General features: G+C 41.6%; 1 protein-coding gene across 2 annotated transcripts in view; it reads left to right on the top strand.

Annotated features, from left to right (window-relative positions):
• LOC124259635 (protocadherin Fat 3-like) overlaps positions 1-23,545 on the top strand; it is a 28,510-nt gene that overhangs the window by 4,185 nt on the left and 780 nt on the right. Inside the window, exons 1-12 of one of the 2 annotated variants that reach the window (XM_046693807.1) lie at positions 112-155; positions 1,612-1,680; positions 2,649-2,809; positions 3,012-3,065; positions 3,313-3,402; positions 6,150-6,230; positions 6,751-6,879; positions 8,482-8,601; positions 20,044-20,122; positions 20,270-20,388; positions 20,800-21,006; positions 21,966-22,130. In XM_046693807.1, the coding sequence (XP_046549763.1) occupies positions 2,720-2,809; positions 3,012-3,065; positions 3,313-3,402; positions 6,150-6,230; positions 6,751-6,879; positions 8,482-8,601; positions 20,044-20,122; positions 20,270-20,388; positions 20,800-21,006; positions 21,966-22,130 (1,134 nt within the window). In that variant the 5' untranslated portion in view covers positions 112-155; positions 1,612-1,680; positions 2,649-2,719. Of the gene's footprint in view, positions 1-111; positions 156-1,611; positions 1,681-2,648; positions 2,810-3,011; positions 3,066-3,312; positions 3,403-6,149; positions 6,231-6,750; positions 6,880-8,481; positions 8,602-20,043; positions 20,123-20,269; positions 20,389-20,799; positions 21,007-21,965; positions 22,131-23,545 lie in introns of those variants that run through there. The other variant, XM_046693806.1, reaches the window with a different exon arrangement.

Raw genomic sequence — 23,545 nt, 5'->3', positions numbered from 1 at the left:
TGTTGCAGAGTATCGTAGTGACAGCGTATCAATCGCCTATTACGGAATTCCAAGAGGGGTCACGAACGTTAGAGCTCTAGCTCAATACTGATAACACACTCAGGGAACATATCCTGTGTGTGGAGACATCAGAGATTTATGACCATATTAGCCAGGTAAGTGCTTGCTGTAAACAAACCGGGGCACATATGAAGCAAAATACAATAGTTCTCAAGTTTCACAAAACACAGTCATGGTTTGTCTTTCTGTTCCTTCATGTGGGTTTAGATTGAAACGCCTTCAGCTGCTATTTCTCCATAGGTTATTAGATGTATGTGCTTGTAAATCTGTCGGATAAATGAGGCGGGAGTTCTGCGTAAGGGCGAATATATATAGTTGAAGAATAGGTAGCAGTACTAGATTAGACGCATATTTAGGTTCATTGATGTACATAATATCACTTACGTTTCTTATAAACTAATTATTGCTAAATGTGAGAGGGTGGACAGCATGTAGTTTTCACTTGTTTGGTGGATCACACCTTGCCTTACTTCTACATGTAACGAGTGAGTGAGTTGGTTTTTCGCCGCTTTTAGCAATATTCCAGGAATATCACCGCGGGGGACACCAGAAATGGGCTTCACACATTGTACCCATGTGGGGAATCGAACCCGGGACTTCGGCGTGACGAACGAACGCTTTAACCACTAAGTTACCCCACCGCCCCTCTACATATAGAGAAACCCTGTTATATCGAACACATCAACCCGGAAACTACTGTGGTTACATTCGAAACTATATATTACAAAGCAATGTTTGTTAATCCGGATTTCGCTGTAATACACACACACGCGAGCACGCACGTCCATACACATAAATACATACATACAATCGAACAAGGTTGTGTTGCGATTGTCTCGAAGTAAACACTTAAGATCTGTGTATTCCTTAGTTAGTCGTCACTATTTCACAGTTGTGTCGAACCTCGCACGACTTGAAGTATGTAAGTACAGCGGTGTCTAAATTCATGAAAATATAAGTAATGCAGTTGAAAACGGCGAAGACGGTATCAAAATAATAACTTATATTCAAAACGATGAACTTACTGTACTAGATTACGATGCCGACACACGTGTCCGCAAACCAGCCAACGATGTCCTTGTCTGCTAATCACTAGTATAAACCCTTCCCTTGTATAAACAATACCTTTTATCTGTAAATCTCACTCTTTCATCTCCTTTTCTTATCCAATTTTTATAGTATATACATGCAACACTGACTTCTTGTACATTTAGTATATATACCCATTGATGTATCTTGTTGTTACAATTCACCTGGCGAAGGGGCAAGGAATAGCCCAGAAACGTTGTGACACACAATAAAGAAGAAGTTGTCATCCATATATTTACTTGAACACCAACTTCTAAATGCCTCCCAAGAACCCCATGCCCTGTTCTTCCTGTGCAAAGTTGGAGGTAACGGTACAGTTGACTCCCAATATGTTTTAGACTCCAAATAACTTGAGAATGACCCCAAATAACAACTTATTGAGATAGATGACTACACAGGTTTGTATTGTTGGTAATGGGCCAGGCCGTGTATATCCTATATGTCGGATATTACTCATTTCAGGACAGGCAGCGATACCAGTGTGGGGGTATGTACCGCCAGTAGTCATTCTAAGTGAAGACACGCCGATTGGTAAGTGATTTGGACAATGACAACATATTTAGATCAACTAATAACTTAGTGAAGACACGCCGATTGGTAAGTGATTTGGACAATGACAACATATTTAGATCAACTAATAACTTAGTGAAGACACGCCGATTGGTAAGTGATTTGGACAATGACAACATATTTAGATCAACTAATAACTTAGTTAAGACACGCCAGTTGATTTGGACAATGACAACATATTTAGATCAACTAATAACTTGAGTGAAGACACGCCGATTGGTAAATTGGTTAGTGATTTGGACAATGACAACATATTTAGATCAACTAATAACTAAATGAAGACACGCCGATTGGTAAGTGATTTGGACAACAATAACTTAATGAAGACACGACAACATTTATTTAGATCAACTAATAACTTAGTGAAGACACGCCGATTGGTTATTTAGTGATTTGGACAATGACAACATATTTAGATCAACTAATAACTTAGTGAAGACACGCCGATTGGTAAGTGATTTGGACAATGACAACATATTTAGATCAACTAATAACTTAGTGAAGACACGCCGATTGGTAAGTGATTTGGACAATGACAACATATTTAGATCAACTAATAACTTAGTGAAGACACGCCGATTGGTAAGTGATTTGGACAATGACAACATATTTAGATCAACTAATAACTTAGTGAAGACACGCCGACTGGTAAGTGATTTGGACAATGACAACACATTTAGATCAACTAATAACACGGTTAGCCACACTTAAACAGATTACGCCATTACAAACGTGATCCTTGTAACCTGCGTACAGTGTACATATATCATACCGTACAAGCTGCACCCCATATTAATGAAATGGTACCAGAGTCTATTGGTGGAATACTGTAATGCCCAAACTCACTTTCCCGTGATCATTCTGGAAACATTCAGCCTTTCTGACACAGCTATGGAACTATGAACACAGCGTGACACGTGCACTTCCAGGTACACTGCTGCTGAATCTGACAGCCGAGGGTAACGACATCACCATACTGACCGCTAGCGACGACACTGCGATGTTGGTCAACGTTTCGGAAACCGTTTCAAGTGACAACGTCACCTACTACGCTAAGGCCACCCTCGCATCAGAACTCGACAGAGATTTCGTGAGTCTTCATGATGAAAGCCTTCTGTGTGAACAAAGCATACGAAGAGGTGTTCCAGATGAAATAAACTCCAATAAACCCCACACTGCTAAGTGACTAAATAGATCAATATTTAAATGTGCATGAGAGAGAGAGATAAAATAGCGCTGGACATACATCAGAACTGCTTGTACATGAACAACAAACATGTGTCTGTTTTCAGGAACCATATGAACGGAGGATTTTCTTCAGCGCAGACAGCCCTGGCTTTGATGCGGTAACGTTTGACTATTAACCCTTCTGTCGTGACTGCAACACGTTGATAGGAAATAATACGTGTTTGGCGATATGTTTATCATCACTAAGGGTGTATTTCATCAGTAATATTCATTGGCATTGCCGCAAATGATGATAACATTTTCCGTCGAAAGCGCTCATTATAACGTCATTCACCGTTACAGCTAGAACGATGTGTCCCCACACTGAGTGTTGTGCTGGTACTCACTGTTGTGGGGGTATTTCAGGTAACAATATCTACCCTGTTACGCATCACTGACGTCAACGATAACCCGCCAAGTTTCGTCAACAAGCCGTACAGATGTGAACCCCTTGAGGTCAGTGTCTAATAACATCTAGGTAATATGCAGTCCCGTGTTACTATAATTACATCTAGGTAATATGCAGTCCCGTGTTACCATAATCACATCTAGGTAATATGCAGTCCCGTGTTACTATAATCACATCTAGGTAATATGCAGTCCCGTGTTACTATAATCACATCTAGGTAATATGCAGTCCCGTGTTACTATAATCACATCTAGGTAATATGCAGTCCCGTGTTACTATAATCACATCTAGGTAATATGCAGTCCCGTGTTACTATAATCACATCTAGGTAATATGCAGTCCCGTGTTACTATAATCACATCTAGGTAATATGCAGTCCCGTGTTACTATAATCACATCTAGGTAATATGCAGTCCCGTGTTACTATAATCACATCTAGGTAATATGCAGTCCCGTGTTACTATAATCACAGGTAATATGCAGTCCCGTGTTACTATAATCACATCTAGGTAATATGCAGTCCCGTGTTACTATAATCACATTCTGTTACGTGGAGAATCTCACAAGAATCTTTTCACATCAAATGTTTCAACATGAGGCGATAAGTGATTTATCCGTTGAGAGTTTTCATGCTTATTTTGGTATAAAATACATGGGTTTGAGGTTCATTCTTACAACGTGAGTGAGTTGGATTTTTACGCCGCTTTTAGTAATATTCCAGCAGCATCACGGAGGGGGAACGTCAGACATGGGCATCACATATTGTACCCATGTCAGACAGACAGACAGACAGGCAGACAGATTTATTTCAGTATAAGGCCATTGGCCAAATATACATTTATACACACGAAACAGATATACAGCATGCTTTAATTCTGATTTTTTGGAAGAAAATAACACAAATTCTGCAAAGAAGCTTCTCCTGTTGATTATAGTAGAGCTTTCAGTATGTTCATAGTTGGATGTTGTAAATAGAATGGTTTTAGATGTGTCTACCTTACTTCACTGTAGGATGGGCACTTTAATAGCACATGGAGCTCGTCTTCGATGATATGAATGTTATTTTTCTTGCATCTCTTGCATAATCCTTCTTCCCACGGAATATTGTTATGTCGGCCTACTAGTTCGATTTCTATTTTAAAGTTGGAACATCGGAATTTACCTAATATTCTGCGTAGTGGAAGGGGCAGGTCAAGTGTCAGATATGCTTCAACGTTTAGCATAGATTTGACACATCGGTAGGTTGAACACTTATTGCTTGAATACAAGGAGGAGTGCCAGTCTTGAGTTAAAGTATCGTTTAATCGTTGTTTAAGATGTCAGTATTTCCTGCTGAATCCAGACTATTCCGAAGCCAAGTTTGTATAGAATTGATTTTATGTCTGTAGCCCAAGTTTTTCTCCCTGCATCTGAGGCTGATTTAAGTATTAGGCAAGCTTGGTGTGGTAGTCTTGATGGATGAAGATGAATGGCATGTCACCAGTAAACGATGTCTCTGGTCATATACACACTCTAGAGATGGATTTTCCCACACTCTCCGAGTACCATATTCGCGGGGGTTGCCTTGGATAGACCCAGAAAACGCTTACAGAATGAAGTGTGAACGGTTTCTGTGATTTTACTGAATGACGTTCCCCACATCTCAGCACCATAACACAATATTGGAACCACCATACTCTCATACAGCTTAAACATATCACTGTAGGCAAATCACCGAACTTCCTTTGATATTGGTATGTAGCCAAAATAGCCTTTCGTGCTTGTGCAGCAATGCTAGTTTGAGCCTTACTCCAAGACGGCTTCGGCGAAAACACAATTCCTAGATATCTGTACTGGTTCACCGTTCCAATTTGTTCGCCTTTAAAATGCCATTTCTCGTAATATCGAAGGGGTCCGCCGTTTCTAAAAACTATTATATTGGTTTTATTCAAATTAATTTTCATCCCAGTTTTGTCACAGAATTCTTCTAAAACAGTAATCTTTCGTTGTGATTGTACAGTCGAGTCGGCAACAGATGACACATCGTCGGCAAAGAGCAGAGCATATATATCTGGTATTTCTGTTGTAATGAAAATTCCCTTGAAGTCCAACACTTCTCAACTTCTCCAGTAGAATATCATGGTTGATACAATCGAACGCTTTACTAAAGTTACTTCTAAGGTACTTCTGTGCCATTGCATGCAGCGTAAAGATATTATCTACGGTCGAGTAGCCGGGTCTGAACCCAGCCTGGGTTTCATCAATAACCTGTTTTTCATCACACCAGGTTTGAAGTCTTGTATTTATTACTGATGTAAAAACTTTACAAACAGTGTTTATAAAGGAAATACCTCTGTAGTTCCCAGGATCGTCTTTGCTGCCGGATTTGAACATTGGACATATGATGCTCTTTCCCCATTCAGCCGGAAATGTTCCTGATAGAAAAATCTTGTTAAAGAGTTTAGTTAAGATACCAATTACATAACATTCATTGTACCCATGTGACGGAATCGAACCCGGGCCTTCTGCGTGACGAGCGAACGCTTTAAACACTAGGCTACCCCACCGCCCCTCTTGCAACGTTTTCATTTTTCCAACAGTAATAACATTTTTAGTGTCTGAAGTGGGAAATCTACAACCAACCTGCCAGTGTCAGGGAGATTACCGTTTGCATTTGAGTTGACGTTATGGTTGACAACAACCTCGACATATATCTCTCAGCATGTTTATACCATAACGCATTTACTAGCTGCCATGTTTTCTATGACACATGGTAATGCGAGCTGCCTCTACTGACTGACCGCTCTACTTCCAGAACGTGGACGTTGGCGAGGTGATCTTCTCGGGTGTCAGCGCCCCCGACCCCGACATGGGCCCAACAGTAGACTTCACACTGGTACTGTCACATTACAACTACTGTTTGATGTATATAGATCCCTCCAACACCTCTAGCTGTCCCCACACATACCCTGGAGTGTTGGTACATACTTACAGTGGATCGAGGCATCCACGCCGGGAGGGCAGGGCGGTTTTGATTCGTGATTCCCACCTGTTATCGCTAGTCAGTGTCCAACAAGTGTCCGCAAGTTACTCCAATCTGTAGTTCTAAGCTTCCATCTGCTCAATACAGAAAGCTCTTCCAACTGACACTCCTTTATAATCACGACAATGTTGTTTTAAGATTTAACGCATGCGCCATTATTTACAAGTGTATAACTGTCACAGAGGGTGTGACGTCACAACGAAATTAGACTAACTAATGGGTCCAGGGTAATTATCTAAACAGAATGGAAATATTATAAACTAAATCGTAGAAGATGAAATTTGAGAGGCGTCAAAGGTTTCTCATGTCTCATTTGTACATGTTACAAATTTGGCTCTTATAGAAGTTACTGTAGTATTGCCAACATTTGCAGGTCCCAGATAGTGTTACTGATGGCATATTTGGTGTCAACAAAACTGGCGAGTTCACTGCCGACATCTTCCTGGTGCAAAGTCTGGACTATGAGAAGAGGAACGCCTACACCGTAACCATAGCTGCCTCGGTAGGTTGCAGTCAGAATCCCCTCGAAGTCCCGGTTCTCTTTACTCTGTGTACACACACAACACACAACACACAACACACACACGCGCACGCACGCACGCAGCCACGCACGCAGGCATGCACCCAGGCAGCACGCGCACTACTTACCGATTATCTTGAACAATCGCTAATACTCGGTAATTCGTAGTTCAAGACAAGTGGATTGTAAATTTAGAGCAATTGAACGTAAACAGGTCTCCAGGGGCTACAAACATGCATCGGTTTAATCGATGTGGTAATCGTAGTCTACACAAGCCTAGAATCTAATTGATGACCTTCCTGGAACACAGAAATACAACGTCTCAACCACTGGCCGGCCGTTTAAAGACGCATGATAATTGCTGCTCTGCCTAGCGGCTGGCATTTAGGAGATACAACAAAAATTGGTCACTTCTTCTTATTTCACACACACCACCCAAACACCTCACCTCACCATCAAGTCACCCCACACACATCACCTTACAGTATTATATCAGTGTAGATCATTTCATAAATACATATTCCACTCATGTCGTTCAGTGAATAGAGTTAACGAGATGTTTGAATGTAGTAAGAAGGTAGTGTTCCTGATGACATCCATGTTGTAGGATCAGGACACGAGATGTTTGAATGTAGTAAGAAGGTAGTGTTCGTGATGACATCCATGTTGTAGGACCAGGACACGAGGTGTATGAATGTAGTAAGAAGGTAGTGTTCGTGATGACATCCATGTTGTAGGACCAGGACACGAGGTGTATGAATATAGTAAGAAGGAAGTGTTCCTGATGACATCCATGTTGTAGGACCAGGACACGAGGTGTATGAATGTAGTAAGAAGGTAGTGTTCCTGATGACATCCATGTTGTAGGACCAGGACACGAGGTGTATGAATGTAGTAAGAAGGTAGTGTTCCTGATGACATCCATGTTGTAGGACCAGGACACGAGGTGTATGAATGTAGTAAGAAGGTTGTGTTCCTGATGACATCCATGTTGTAGGACCAGGACACGAGTGTATGAATGTAGTAAGAAGGTAGTGTTCCTGATGACATCCATGTTGTAGGACCAGGACACGAGGTGTATGAATGTACTAAGAAGGTAGTGTTCCTGATGACATCCATGTTGTAGGACCAGGAACACGAGGTGTATGAATGTAGTAAAGAAGGTAGTGTTCCTGATGACATCCATGTTGTAGAACCAGGACACGAGGTGTATGAATGTAGTAAGAAGGTAGTGTTCCTGATGACATCCTTGTTGTAGAACCAGGACACGAGGGTGTATGAATGTAGTAAGAAGGTAGTGTTCCTGATGACATCCATGTTGTAGGACCAGGACACGAGGTGTATGAATGTAGTAAGAAGGTAGTGTTCCTGATGACATCCATGTTGTAGGACCAGGACACGAGGTGTATGAATGTAGTAAGAAGGTAGTGTTCCTGATGACATCCATGTTGTAGAACCAGGACACGAGGTGTATGAATGTAGTAAGAAGGTAGTGTTCCTGATGACATCCATGTTGTAGGACCAGGACACGAGGTGTATGAATGTAGTAAGAAGGTAGTGTTCCTGATGACATCCATGTTACAGGACCAGGATGGGCTGAACGACACTACAACACTGGAGGTCCTTGTACAGGACGTACAGGACACGCCGCCCTTCTTCCTGTTTGACGTCTACAGGGCAGCCGTGGTGGAGAACTCTCCCGCAGTATGTTACATCATCCCTGTATCTGTACACGTGTTAGAGAGCATCCCTGTATCTGTACACGTTCTAGAGAGCATCCCTGTATCTGTATACGTGGTAGAGAGCATCCTTGTAGCTATACACGAGGTAGAGACCATCCTTGTAGCTGTATACGTGGTAGAGAGCATCCCTGTATGTGTACACGTGGTAGAGAGCATCCCTGTAGCTGTACACGTGGTAGAGAGCATCCCTTTATGTGAATGCGTGGTAGAGAGCATCCCGGTATCTGTACACGTGGTAGAGAGCATCCCTGTATCTGTACACGTGGTAGACACTATCCCTGTATCTGTATACGTGGTAGAGAGCATCCCTGTATGTGAACACGTGGAAGAGATCATCCATGTATCTGTACACGTGCTGGAGAGCATCCCTGTAGCTGTACACGTGGTAGAGATCATCCCTGTAGCTGTACACGTGGTAGAGAGCATCCCTGTATGTGTACAAGTGGTAGAGATCATGCCTGTAGCTGTATACGTGGTAGAGATCATCCCTGTACCTGAACACGTGGTAGAGAACATCCATGTATCTGTACACGTGCTAGAGAGCATCCCTGTAACTGTACACGTGGTAGAGAGCATCCCTGTAGCTGTATACGTAGTAGAGAGCATCCCTGTAGCTGTATACGTGGTAGAGAACATCCCTGTAGCTGTATACGTCGTAGAGAGCATCCATATAGCTGTATACGTGGTAGAGAGCATCCCTGTAGCTATACACGTGCTAGAGAGCATCCCAGTAGCTGTACACGTGGTAGAGATCATCCCTGTATGTGAAGACGTGGTAGAGAACATCCATGTAGCTGTATACATGGTAGAGATCATCCCAGTAGCTGTATACGTGGTGCAGAGCATCCCTGTATGTGTACACGTGGTAGAGAGCATTCCAGTAGCTGTACACGTGGTAGAGATCATCCCTGTAGCTGTATACGTGGTAGAGAACATCCATGTAGCTGTACACGTGGTAGAGAACATCCCTGTAGCTGTACACGTGGTAGAGATCATCCCTGTAGCTGTATACGTGGTAGAGAACATCCGTGTAGCTGTATACCTGGTAGAGAACATCCATGTAGCTGTACACGTGGTAGAGAACATCCCTGTAGCTGTACACGTGGTAGAGAACATCCCTGTAGCTGTATACGTGGTTGAGATCATCCCTGTAGCTGTATACGTGGTAGGGATCATCCATGTAGCTGTACACGTGGTAGAGATCATCCCTGTAGCTGTATACGTGTTAGAGAACATCCCTGTAGCTGTACACGTGGTAGAGATCATCCCTGTAGCTGAACACGTGGTAGAGAGCATCCCTGTAGATGTATACGTGGTAGATAACATCCCTGTAGCTGTACACGTGGTAGAGAACATCCCTGTAGCTGTATACGTGGTAGAGATCATCCCTGTAGCTGTATACGTGGTAGAGATCATCCCTGTAGCTGTACACGTGGTAGAGATCATCCATGTAGCTGTACACGTGGTAGAGAACATCCCTGTAGCTGTACACGTGGTAGAGATCATCCCTGTAGCTGTATACGTGGTAGAGAACATCCCAGTAGCTGTATACGTGGTAGAGAACATCCCTGTAGATGTACACGTGGTAGAGAACATCCCTGTAGCTGTATACGTGGTAGAGAACATCCCTGTAGATGTATACGTGGTAGAGAACATCCCAGTAGCTGTACACGTGGTAGAGAAAATCCCTGTAGCTGTACACGTGGTAGAGAACATCCCTGTAGCTATACACGTGGTAGAGATCATCCCTGTAGCTGTATACGTGTTAGAGATCATCCCTGTAGCTGTACACGTGGTAGAGATCATAACTGTAGCTGTACACGTGGTAGAGAGCATCCCTGTACGTGTACAAGTGGTAGAGATCATGCCTGTAGCTGTATACGTGGTAGAGATCATCCCTGTATCTGAACACGTCGTAGAGACCATCCATGTATCTGCACACGTGCTAGAACGCATCCCTGTAGCTGTACACGTGGTAGAGAGCATCCCTGTAGCTGTATACGTAGTAGAGAGCATCCCTGTAGCTCTACACGTGGTAGAGAGCATCCCTGTAGCTGTATACGTGGTAGAGAGCATCCATGTAGCTGTATACGTGGTAGAGATCATCCCTGTAGCTGTATACGTGGTTGAGAACATCCCTGTAGCTGTACACGTGGTAGAGAGCATCCCTGTAGCTGTATACGTGGTAGAGAACATCCATGTAGCTGTACGCGTGGTAGAGAACATCCCTGTATCTGTATACGTGGTAGAGAGCATCCCTGTATGTTTACACGTGGAAGAGATCATCCATGTATCTGTACACGTGCTGGAGAGCATCCCTATAGCTGTACACGTGGTAGAGATCATCCCTGTAGCTGTATACGTAGTGCAGAGCATCCCTGTATGTGTACACGTGGTAGAGAGCATTCCAGTAGCTGTACACGTGGTAGAGATCATCCCTGTAGATGTATACGTGCTAGAGAACATCCATGTTGCTGTACACGTGGTAGAGATCATCCCTGTAGCTGTACACGTGGTAGAGAACATCCCTGTAGATGTATACGTGGTAGAGAACATCCCTGTAGCTGTACACGTGGTTGAGATCATCCCTGTAGCTGTATACGTAGTAGAGAGCATCCCTGTAGCTCTACACGTGGTAGAGAGCATCCCTGTAGCTGTATACGTGGTAGAGAGCATCCATGTAGCTGTATACGTGGTAGAGATCATCCCTGTAGCTGTATACGTGGTAGAGAACATCCCAGTAGCTGTACACGTGGTAGAGAGCATCCCTGTAGCTGTATACGTGGTAGAGAACATCCATGCAGCTGTACGCGTGGTAGAGAACATCCCTGTAGCTGTACACGTGGTAGAGAACATCCCTGTAGCTATACACGTGGTAGAGATCATCCCTGTAGCTGTATACGTGTTAGAGATCATCCCTGTAGCTGTACACGTGGTAGAGATCATAACTGTAGCTGTACACGTGCTAGAGATCATACCTGTAGCTGTACACGTGGTAGAGAGCATCCCTTTATGTGAATGCGTGGTAGAGAGCATCCCGGTATCTGTACACGTGGTAGAGAGCATCCCTGTATCTGTACACGTGGTAGACACTATCCCTGTATCTGTATACGTGGTAGAGAGCATCCCTGTATGTGTACACGTGGAAGAGATCATCCATGTATCTGTACACGTGCTGGAGAGCATCCCTATAGCTGTACACGTGGTAGAGATCATCCCTGTAGCTGTATACGTAGTGCAGAGCATCCCTGTATGTGTACACGTGGTAGAGAGCACTCCAGTAGCTGTACACGTGGTAGAAATCATCCCTGTAGCTGTATACGTGGTAGAGAACATCCATGTAGCTGTACACGTGGTAGAGAACATCCATGTAGCTGTACACGTGGTAGAGATCATCCCTGTAGCTCTATACGTGGTAGAGAGCATCCCTGTAGCTGTACACGTGGTAGAGAGCATCCCTGTAGATGTATACGTGCTAGAGAACATTCATGTTGCTGTACACGTGGTAGAGAACATCCATGTAGCTGTATACGTGGTAGAGAACATCCATGTAACTGTATACGTGGTAGAGATCATCCCTGTAGCTGTACACGTGGTAGAGAACATCCCTGTAGATGTATACGTGGTAGAGAACATCCCTGTAGCTGTACACGTGGTTGAGATCATCCCTGTAGCTGTATACGTGGTTGAGAACATCCCTGTAGCTGTATACGTGGTAGAGAACATCCCAGTAGCTGTATACGTTGTAGAAAACATCCATGTAGCTGTACACGTGGTAGAGATCATCCCTTTAGCTGTATACGTGGTAGAGAACATCCATGTAGTTGTACACGTGGTAGAGAACATCCCTGTAGCTGTACACGTGTTAGAGAACATCCATGGAGCTGTATACGTGGTAGAGAGCATCCACGTATCTGTACACGTGCTAGAGATCATCCCTGTAGCTGTATACGTGGTAGAGATCACCCCTTTAGCTGTATACGTGGTAGACAGCATCCCTGTATGTGTACACGTAGGGGAGAGCATCTCTGTAACCGTACGCGTAGTTGCGATCATCTCTGTGACTGTACACGGTTTAGATAACTCCCTTGTAGCTACTTTACACGTGGTTGGTAAAACACATGTAGCTGCTATACACGTGGTATAGCTACTATACCCTCTAGATAACATCCCTGTTACTACTATACACTGGTAGATAACACCCGTGTTTCTACTATACACTGGTAGATAACACTCTTGTATCTACTATACACTGGTAGATAATACCCGTGTAGCTACTATACACTGTAGATAACACCCGTGTTTCTACTATACACTGGTAGATAACACCCATATAGCTATTATACACTGGTAGATAACACCCATGTATCTACTATACACTGTAGATAACACCCGTGTATCTACTATACACTGGTAGATAACACCCGTGTATCTACTATACACTGGTAGATAACACTCTTGTATCTACTATACACTGGTAGATAATACCCGTGTAGCTACTATACACTGTAGATAACACCCGTGTTTCTACTATACACTGTAGATAACACCCATATAGCTATTATACACTGGTAGATAACACCCGTGTATCTACTATACACTGTAGATAACACCCGTGTAGCTACTATACACTGGTAGATAACACCCATGTATCTACTATACACTGTAGATAACACCAGTGTAGCTATTATACACTGTAGATAACACCCGTTTGTCTACTATACACTGTAGATAATACCCGTGTATCTACTATACACTGGTAGATAACACCCGTGTATCTACTATACACTTCTAGATAACACCCGTGTGTCTACTATACATTTGTAGATAACACCCGTGTATCTACTATACACTTCTAGATAACACCCGTGTATCTACTATACACTGGTAGATAACACCCGTGTATCTACTATACACTGGTAGATAACACCTCTGTAGGTACTATACACTGGTAGCTAACACCCGTGTATCTACTATACACTGATAGATAACACCCGTGTATCTACAATACACTGGTAGATAACACCCGTGTAGCTACTATACACTGTAGATAACACTCGTGTTTCTACTATACACTGTAGATAACACCCATATAGCTATTATACACTGGTAGATAACACCCGTGTATCTACTATACACTGTAGATAACACCCGTGTAGCTACTATACACTGGTAGATAACACCCATGTATCTACTATACACTGTAGATAACACCAGTGTAGCTATTATACACTGTAGATAACATCCGTTTGTCTACTATACACTGTAGATAATACCCGTGTATCTACTATACACTGGTAGATAACACCCGTGTATCTACTATACACTTCTAGATAACACCCGTGTGTCTACTATAAACTTGTAGATAACACCCGTGTATCTACTATACACTTCTAGATAACACCCGTGTATCTACTATACACTGGTAGATAACACCCGTGTATCTACTATACACTGGTAGATAACACTCGTGTAGCTACTATACACTGGTAGATAACACCTGTGTATCTAATATACACTGGTAGATAACACCTCTGTAGGTACTATACACTGGTAGCTAACACCCGTGTATCTACTATACACTGGTAGATAACACCCGTGTATCTACTATACACTGGTAGATAACACCCGTGTAGGTACTATACACTGGTAGATAACACCCGTGTAGCTACTATACACTGTAGATAACACCCGTGTATCTACTATACACTGGTAGATAACACCTCTGTAGGTACTATACACTGGTAGCTAACACCCGTGTAGCTACTATACACTGTATATAACACCCGTGTATCTACTATACACTTCTAGATAACACTCGTGTATCTACTATACACTGGTAGATAACAACCGTGTATCTACTATACACTGTAGATAACACCTCTGTAGGTACTATACACTGGTAGCTAACACCCGTGTATCTACTATACACTGGTAGATAACACCCGTGTATCTACTATACACTGGTAGATAACACCCGTGTATCTACTATACACTGTAGACAACACCCGTGTAGGTACTATACACTTCTAGGTAACACCCGTGTATCTACTATACACTGGTAGATAACACCCGTGTATCTACTATACACTGTAGATAACACCCGTGTATCTACTATACACTTCTAGATAACACCCGTGTGTCTACTATACACTGGTAGATAACACCCGTGTATCTACTTTACACTGGTAGATAACACCTCTGTAGGTACTATACACTGGTAGCTAACACCCGTGTAGCTACTATACACTGTATATAACACCCGTGTATCTACTATACACTTCTAGATAACACTCGTGTATCTACTATACACTGGTAGATAACACCCGTGTATCTACTATACACTGTAGATAACACCTCTGTAGGTACTATACACTGGTAGCTAACACCCGTGTATCTACTATACACTGGTAGATAACACCCGTGTATCTACTATACACTGGTAGATAACACCCGTGTATCTACTATACACTGTAGACAACACCCGTGTAGGTACTATACACTTCTAGGTAACACCCGTGTATCTACTATACACTGGTAGATAACACCCGTGTATCTACTATACACTGTAGATAACACCCGTGTATCTACTATACACTTCTAGATAACACCCGTGTGTCTACTATACACTGGTAGATAACACCCGTGTATCTACTTTACACTGGTAGATAACACCCGTGTATCTACTATACACTGGTAGATAACACCCGTGTAGCTACTATACACTGGTAGATAACACCCGTGTATCTACTATACACTGGTAGATAACACCCGTGTAGCTACTATACACTGGTAGATAACACCCGTGGAGCTACTATACACTGTAGATACCACCCGTGTATCTACTATACACTTCTAGATAACACTCGTGTAGCTACTATACACTGGTAATTAACACCCGTGTAGCTACTATACACTGGTAGATAACACCCGTGTATCTACTATACACTGGTAGATAACACCCGTGTATCTATTATACACTTGTAGATAACACCTGTGTGTCTACTATACACTGGTAAATAACACCCATGTATCTACTATACACTGGTAGATAACACCCGTGTAGCTACTATACACTGTAGATAACACCCGTGTAGCTACTATACACTGGTAGATAACACCCGTGTATCTACTATACACTGGTAGATAACACCCGTGTATCTACTATACACTTCTAGATAACACCCGTGTGTCTACTATACACTGGTAGATAACACCCGTGTAGGTACTATACACTGGTAGATAACACCCGTGTATCTACTATACACTGGTAGATAACACCCGTGTGTCTACTATACACTGGTAGATAACACCCGTGTATCGACTATACACTGGTAGATAACACCCGTGTAGCTACTATACACTGGTAGCTAACACCCGTGTATCTACTATACACTGGTAGATAACACCCGTGTATCTACTATACACTGGTAGATAACACCCGTGTATCTACAATACACTGGTAGATAACACCCGTGTAGGTACTATACACTGGTAGATAACACCCGTGTAGCTACTATACACTGTAGATAACACCCGTGTATCTACTATACACTGGTAGATAACACCTCTGTAGGTACTATACACTGGTAGATAACACCCGTGTAGCTACTATACACTGTATATAACACCCGTGTATCTACTATACACTTCTAGATAACACTCGTGTATCTACTATACACTGGTAGATAACACCCGTGTATCTACTATACACTGTAGATAACACCTCTGTAGGTACTATACACTGGTAGCTAACACCCGTGTATCTACTATACACTGGTAGATAACACCCGTGTATCTACTATACACTGGTAGATAACACCCGTGTATCTACCATACACTGTAGACAACACCCGTGTAGGTACTATACACTTCTAGGTAACACCCGTGTATCTACTATACACTGGTAGATAACACCCGTGTAGCTACTATACACTGTAGATAACACCCGTGTATCTACTATACACTTCTAGATAACACCCGTGTGTCTACTATACACTGGTAGATAACACCCGTGTATCTACTTTACACTGGTAGATAACACCCGCGTATCTACTATACACTGGTAGATAACACCCGTGTAGCTACTATACACTGGTAGATAACACCCGTGTATCTACTATACACTGGTAGATAACACCCGTGTAGCTACTATACACTGGTAGATAACACCCGTGGAGCTACTATACACTGTAGATACCACCCGTGTATCTACTATACACTTCTAGATAACACTCGTGTAGCTACTATACACTGGTAATTAACACCCGTGTAGCTACTATACACTGGTAGATAACACCCATGTATCTACTATACACTGGTAGATAACACCCGTGTATCTATTATACACTTGTAGATAACACCCGTGTGTCTACTATACACTGGTAAATAACACCCATGTATCTACTATACACTGGTAGATAACACCCGTGTAGCTACTATACACTGTAGATAACACCCGTGTAGCTACTATACACTGGTAGATAACACCCGTGTATCTACTATACACTGGTAGATAACACCCGTGTATCTACTATACACTTCTAGATAACACCCGTGTGTCTACTATACACTGGTAGATAACACCCGTGTATCTACCATACACTGTAGATAACACCCGTGTATCTACTATACACTTCTAGATAACACTCGTGTATCTACTATACACTGGTAAATAACACCCGTGTAGCTACTATACACTGGTAGATAACACCCGTGTAGCTACTATACACTGGTAGATAACACCCGTGTATCTACTATACACTTCTAGATAACACCCGTGTGTCTACTATACACTGGTAGATAACACCCGTGTATCTACTATACACTGGTAGATAACACCCGTGTAGCTACTTTACACTGGTAGATAACACCCATGTATCTACTATACACTGGTAGATAACACCCGTGTAGCTACTATACACTGGTAGATAACACCCGTGTAGCTACTATACACTGGTAGATAACACCCGTGTATCTACCATACACTGTAGATAACACCCGTGTATCTACTATACACTTCTAGATAACACTCGTGTATCTACTATACACTGGTAAATAACACCCGTGTAGCTACTATACACTGGTAGATAACACCCGTGTATCTACTATACACTGGTAGATAACACCCGTGTATCTACTATACACTTCTAGATAACACCCGTGTGTCTACTATACACTGGTAGATAACACCCGTGTATCTACCATACACTGTAGATAACACCCGTGTATCTACTATACACTTCTAGATAACACTCGTGTATCTACTATACACTGGTAAATAACACCCGTGTAGCTACTATACACTGGTAGATAACACCCGTGTAGCTACTATACACTGGTAGATAACACCCGTGTATCTACTATACACTTCTAGATAACACCCGTGTGTCTACTATACACTGGTAGATAACACCCGTGTATCTACTATACACTGGTAGATTACACCCGTGTAGCTACTATACACTGGTAGATAACACCCATGTATCTACTATACACTGGTAGATAACACCCGTGTAGCTACTATACACTGGTAGATAACACGTCGTGTAGCACCCGTACTATACACTGGTAAATAACACCCGTGTAGCTACTATACACTGGTAGATAACACCCGTGTATCTACTATACACTGGTAGATAACACCCGTGTATCTATTATACACTTGTAGATAACACCCGTGTGTCTACTATACACTGGTAAATAACACCCATGTATCTACTATACACTGGTAGATAACACCCGTGTAGCTACTATACACTGTAGATAACACCCGTGTAGCTACTATACACTGGTAGATAACACCCGTGTATCTACTATACACTGGTAGATAACACCCGTGTAGCTACTATACACTGGTAGATAACACCCGTGTATCTACCATACACTGTAGATAACACCCGTGTATCTACTATACACTTCTTGATAACACTCGTGTATCTACTATACACTGGTAAATAACACCCGTGTAGCTACTATACACTGGTAGATAACACCCGTGTATCTACTATACACTGGTAGATAACACCCGTGTATCTACTATACACTTCTAGATAACACCCGTGTGTCTACTATACACTGGTAGATAACACCCGTGTATCTACCATACACTGTAGATAACACCCGTGTATCTACTATACACTTCTAGATAACACTCGTGTATCTACTATACACTGGTAAATAACACCCGTGTAGCTACTATACACTGGTAGATAACACCCGTGTAGCTACTATACACTGGTAGATAACACCCGTGTATCTACTATACACTTCTAGATAACACCCGTGTGTCTACTATACACTGGTAGATAACACCCGTGTATCTACTATACACTGGTAGATAACACCCGTGTAGCTACTATACACTGGTAGATAACACCCATGTATCTACTATACACTGGTAGATAACACCCGTGTAGCTACTATACACTGGTAGATAACACTCGTGTAGCTACTATACACTGTAGATAGCACCCGTGTAGCTACTATACACTGGTAGATAACACCCGTGTATCTACTATACACTGGTAGATAACACCCGTGTATCTACTATACACTGGTAGATAACACCCGTGTAGCTACTATACACTGAAAGATAACACCCGTGTAGCTACTATACACTTCTAGATAACACCCGTGTATCTACTATACACTTCTAGATAACACCCGTGTGTCTACTATACACTTGTAGATAACACCCGTGTATCTACTATACACTGGTAGATAACACCCGTGTAGCTACTATACACTGGTAGATAACACCCATGTATCTACTATACACTGGTAGATAACACCTCTGTAGCTACTATACACTGGTAGATAACACCCGTGTAGCTACTATACACTGTAGATAACACCCGTGTAGCTACTATACATTGTAGATAACACCCGTGTATCTACTATACACTTCTAGATAACACCCGTGTAGCTACTATACACTGGTAGATAACACCCGTGTATCTACTATACACTGGTAGATAACACCCGTGTATCTACTAGACACTGGTAGATAACACCCGTGTAGCTACTATACACTGGTAGATAACACCCGTGTAGCTACTATACACTGGTAGATAACACCCGTGTATCTACTATACACTGGTAGATAACACCCGTGTAGGTACTATACACTGGTAGATAACACCCGTGTAGCTACTATACACTGTAGATAACACCCGTGTATCTACTATACACTGGTAGATAACACCTCTGTAGGTACTATACACGTGTAGATAACACCCCAAGCCGTACTCGCTGTTTAGAACACTGTGTATTGGGTATGGAAACATAAAACATTACCGACTGTTTTTAGTTTACATATCAATATTCAGAACTTTATGGCTGACTGTCTCAGTTTTCGCCAAAATCCATTTGCTCATTGATACATATCTGACTTCGCCTTCAGGACACATCCGTGATACAAGTTCAGGCTGAAGACGGCGACAGGGGTGTTCCTAACTCCGTAGAATACGCCATTATAGAAGGTAGGAATCTCTACTCTTCTGTAAACAGACGACAGGTAATTGAAGTCTGTCTGGATATCATCTGTTAAAGTATGTCATATGTCTTAGTATACTGTTTCTCCGTAGAGTTTTAGTGTAATGTTACATGTTACATCAAAAATTATACAGGCAACACGGAACTGTTCTTCATTGATGCGACTAGTGGCGTCATTACAACGAAGCAGTCTCTGGACAGGGAAGCACCCGACGTCATCGACGTCAACGGCGTGTTTGACCTTCTGGTACAGGTAAGGTCATCCGTGTCTGTTCCTGTCTCTGTTCGTCAACTCGACCTTGCTGCTTCGACGGCTGGCCCAGTGGTTATGGTACTGCAATCCGCAATGTACTAAATACAGGGCGTCGGTTCGATTCCCGTTCACAGGTATACCCGTATAACGAGTACTTTGTGAAACGATGTCCTAATTTACCGCCTAACGATAGCCCAAGTTCAGCTGTGACAGAGATGTCTGAAGTGTGGCGAAGTCGTGAAGCCATGCATTACTGGGAATCAGGCTATTTCTGCCTTAGTTGGTTTTAGGCTACAATACGTTATCATCGTTAAGTTTGGAGAGTCCAAGACCAGCTACTATTCCCATTACGAACGGTATAATTTACTATATGTACATGTAAGACAGTGATTACCTCCGCCATTTCCTCAGGCAACTGAACTGAACGAGACGTGGCCCCAGTACGGCAACATCACGAAGACTGTCAACGTCTACGCCACCGTGGAAGACGTAAACGACAACGCCCCCACTTTCAATACATCTACCCCCTATACGGCATTCGTCAGGAGCGACATCCCCGACAACTCGCTCATCTACTTTGAAGGAGATGGGTACATGCAAGTCTATGACAATGACCAGGTGATGTGCAAGCAGATTTAGGAATGACCTGTGCGAAAATGTTAAATAAATGTATAATGATTAACCCTATACTTAAAACCTAAACCCTAGCCCAAACATGTCCTACTTTTATGATACAGACCACGTTTTACTAAGCAATCGAAGAGCTGAGGTGATCGTATCTCCCATACTTCAACAATGACTTAGCGTTCCGATCGCCATGGGTTACAATAACTGTTCGTGGGCAATGTAATTCTGGTGAATGTTATTCCATGGCTAGTTAGCACATGGCAGGCAGTCTGTCAACGTCAATAATTCGAGTTATCTCCCCTTTTCGGGTCCTCGAGTCCTTGAAAATGGACTCGAGTCCAGCTAAACCCGACTCGTCCTCGAGTACTCGAGTACCCGTGGAAGCCCTAATGGCTATGACAGATATCATCACCTATTTGAAGTCAGTGAAGCTGTCAGGAATTGTTGCACAGAGGCCAAAGTAACAGTTCTGACCTTCTATTCAGGGGATGTGAAATATAGTACTCAAAAGACGTTAAAGAAAATCCCATTATTTTATACTACTATAGTTCAAATACCCTGCCACGACAGATCAGTTAGAGTAAAGAGGGTGGAATAAGTTGTTCTTCAACCTCTTTTCACTAGTATATTATCTCGAACCGCAAAAAGCAAACGCAACCAGGTAACATAACTCTAGTTTAATGCTCGAGGACGGTATAGTTATTGTCTTTTGTTAATTCAATGCTGCTTGAAGATTTTACGCTGGTGATTACCTAACTTGCCTTGGGCGCGTACAATTCAGTCTACATGTATGTTCCACCATTTGTAGTAGGCTACGTAACAGCAGTAGGAACTGTGTAATGTTGAACCACTAAGCGACGCTGTCTTCAAAACATGTAAAATGAATTTGGCATCTTTGATAGTTTCTGCTTTCTCAGTCGCAGCTCTGACGGTTATTTCTTGACTTTCAGACAGGGAAAAGTGCAACATTTGTATTGAGTATAGAACAAGGGGGACAACTCTTGACCATATTCGAACCCAGCCCGAGAGAAGTGTTCTCAGAGGCTAACGTTCTGATCAGAGTGGTGGACGCGTCGGCTCTTCGAGCTTTGGGACAGACGCACGTCACGTTTGAAGTAAGTTGACGAACATGATGCTGATAGTGGCATGACTACACGCTATATACAACACACATTACACATATACAAACACACAAATGCACATATGTAAACGGACATATATACACAGAATGTGTGTACACACAACACACATGGACACATATATAAAACACATGTATACATATATAAACACACATATATACATATATAAACGCACATATATACAAATATAAACACACATGTATGCATATAAGCGCACATATATAAACGCACATGTATGCATACATATATAAACGCACATATATACAAATATAAACACTCATGTATACATATATAAACACACATATATACAAATATAAACACACATGTATACATATATAAACGCACATATATACAAATATAAACACACATGTATACATATATAAACGCACATATATACAAATATAAACACACATGTATACATATATAAACACACATATATACAAATATAAACACACATGTATACATATATAAACACACATATATACAAATATAAACACACATGTATACATATATAAACGCACATATATACAAATATAAACACACATGTATACATATATAAACGCACATATATACAAATATAAACACACATGTATACATATATAAACGCACATATATACAAATATAAACACACATATATACATATATAAACACTCATGTATGCATATATAAACACACATGTATACATATATAAACGCACATATATACAATATAAACACACATGTATACATATATAAACGCACATATATACATATATAAACACACATGTATACATATATAAACGCACATATATACAAATATAAACACACATGTATACATATATAAACGCACATATATACAAATATAAACACACATGTATACATATATAAACACTCATGTATGCATATATAAACACACATGTATACATATATAAACGCACATATATACAATATAAACACACATGTATACATATATAAACGCACATATATACAAATATAAACACTCATATATACATATATAAACGCACATATATACAAATATAAACACACATGTATGCATATATAAACGCACATATATACAAATATAAACACACATGTATGCATATATAAACGCACATGTATACAAATATAAACACACATGTATGCATATATAAACGCACATGTATACAAATATAAACACACATGTATACATATATAAACGCACATGTATGCAAATATAAACACACATATATACAAATATAAACGCACATATATACACAACAAAGTAACATACATACACACACATGTATGCACAAGCCACGTATAAACGCAATATGTGAACGCACGTGTATACATTTGTAAATGAAGATCTATGCATACCGTATATGACCGTCTATGAGACGACCCCATGGATAAGACGACCCCCAAACTTGACCC

This window comes from Haliotis rubra, unplaced genomic scaffold (genome assembly GCF_003918875.1).
Source record: "Haliotis rubra isolate DU_JTF1 unplaced genomic scaffold, ASM391887v1 Scf730, whole genome shotgun sequence".
NCBI lineage: Eukaryota > Metazoa > Mollusca > Gastropoda > Lepetellida > Haliotidae > Haliotis > Haliotis rubra.
The sequence above is the reverse complement of the archived record's forward strand: the minus strand, read 5'-3'. Positions and strand labels throughout refer to the sequence as shown.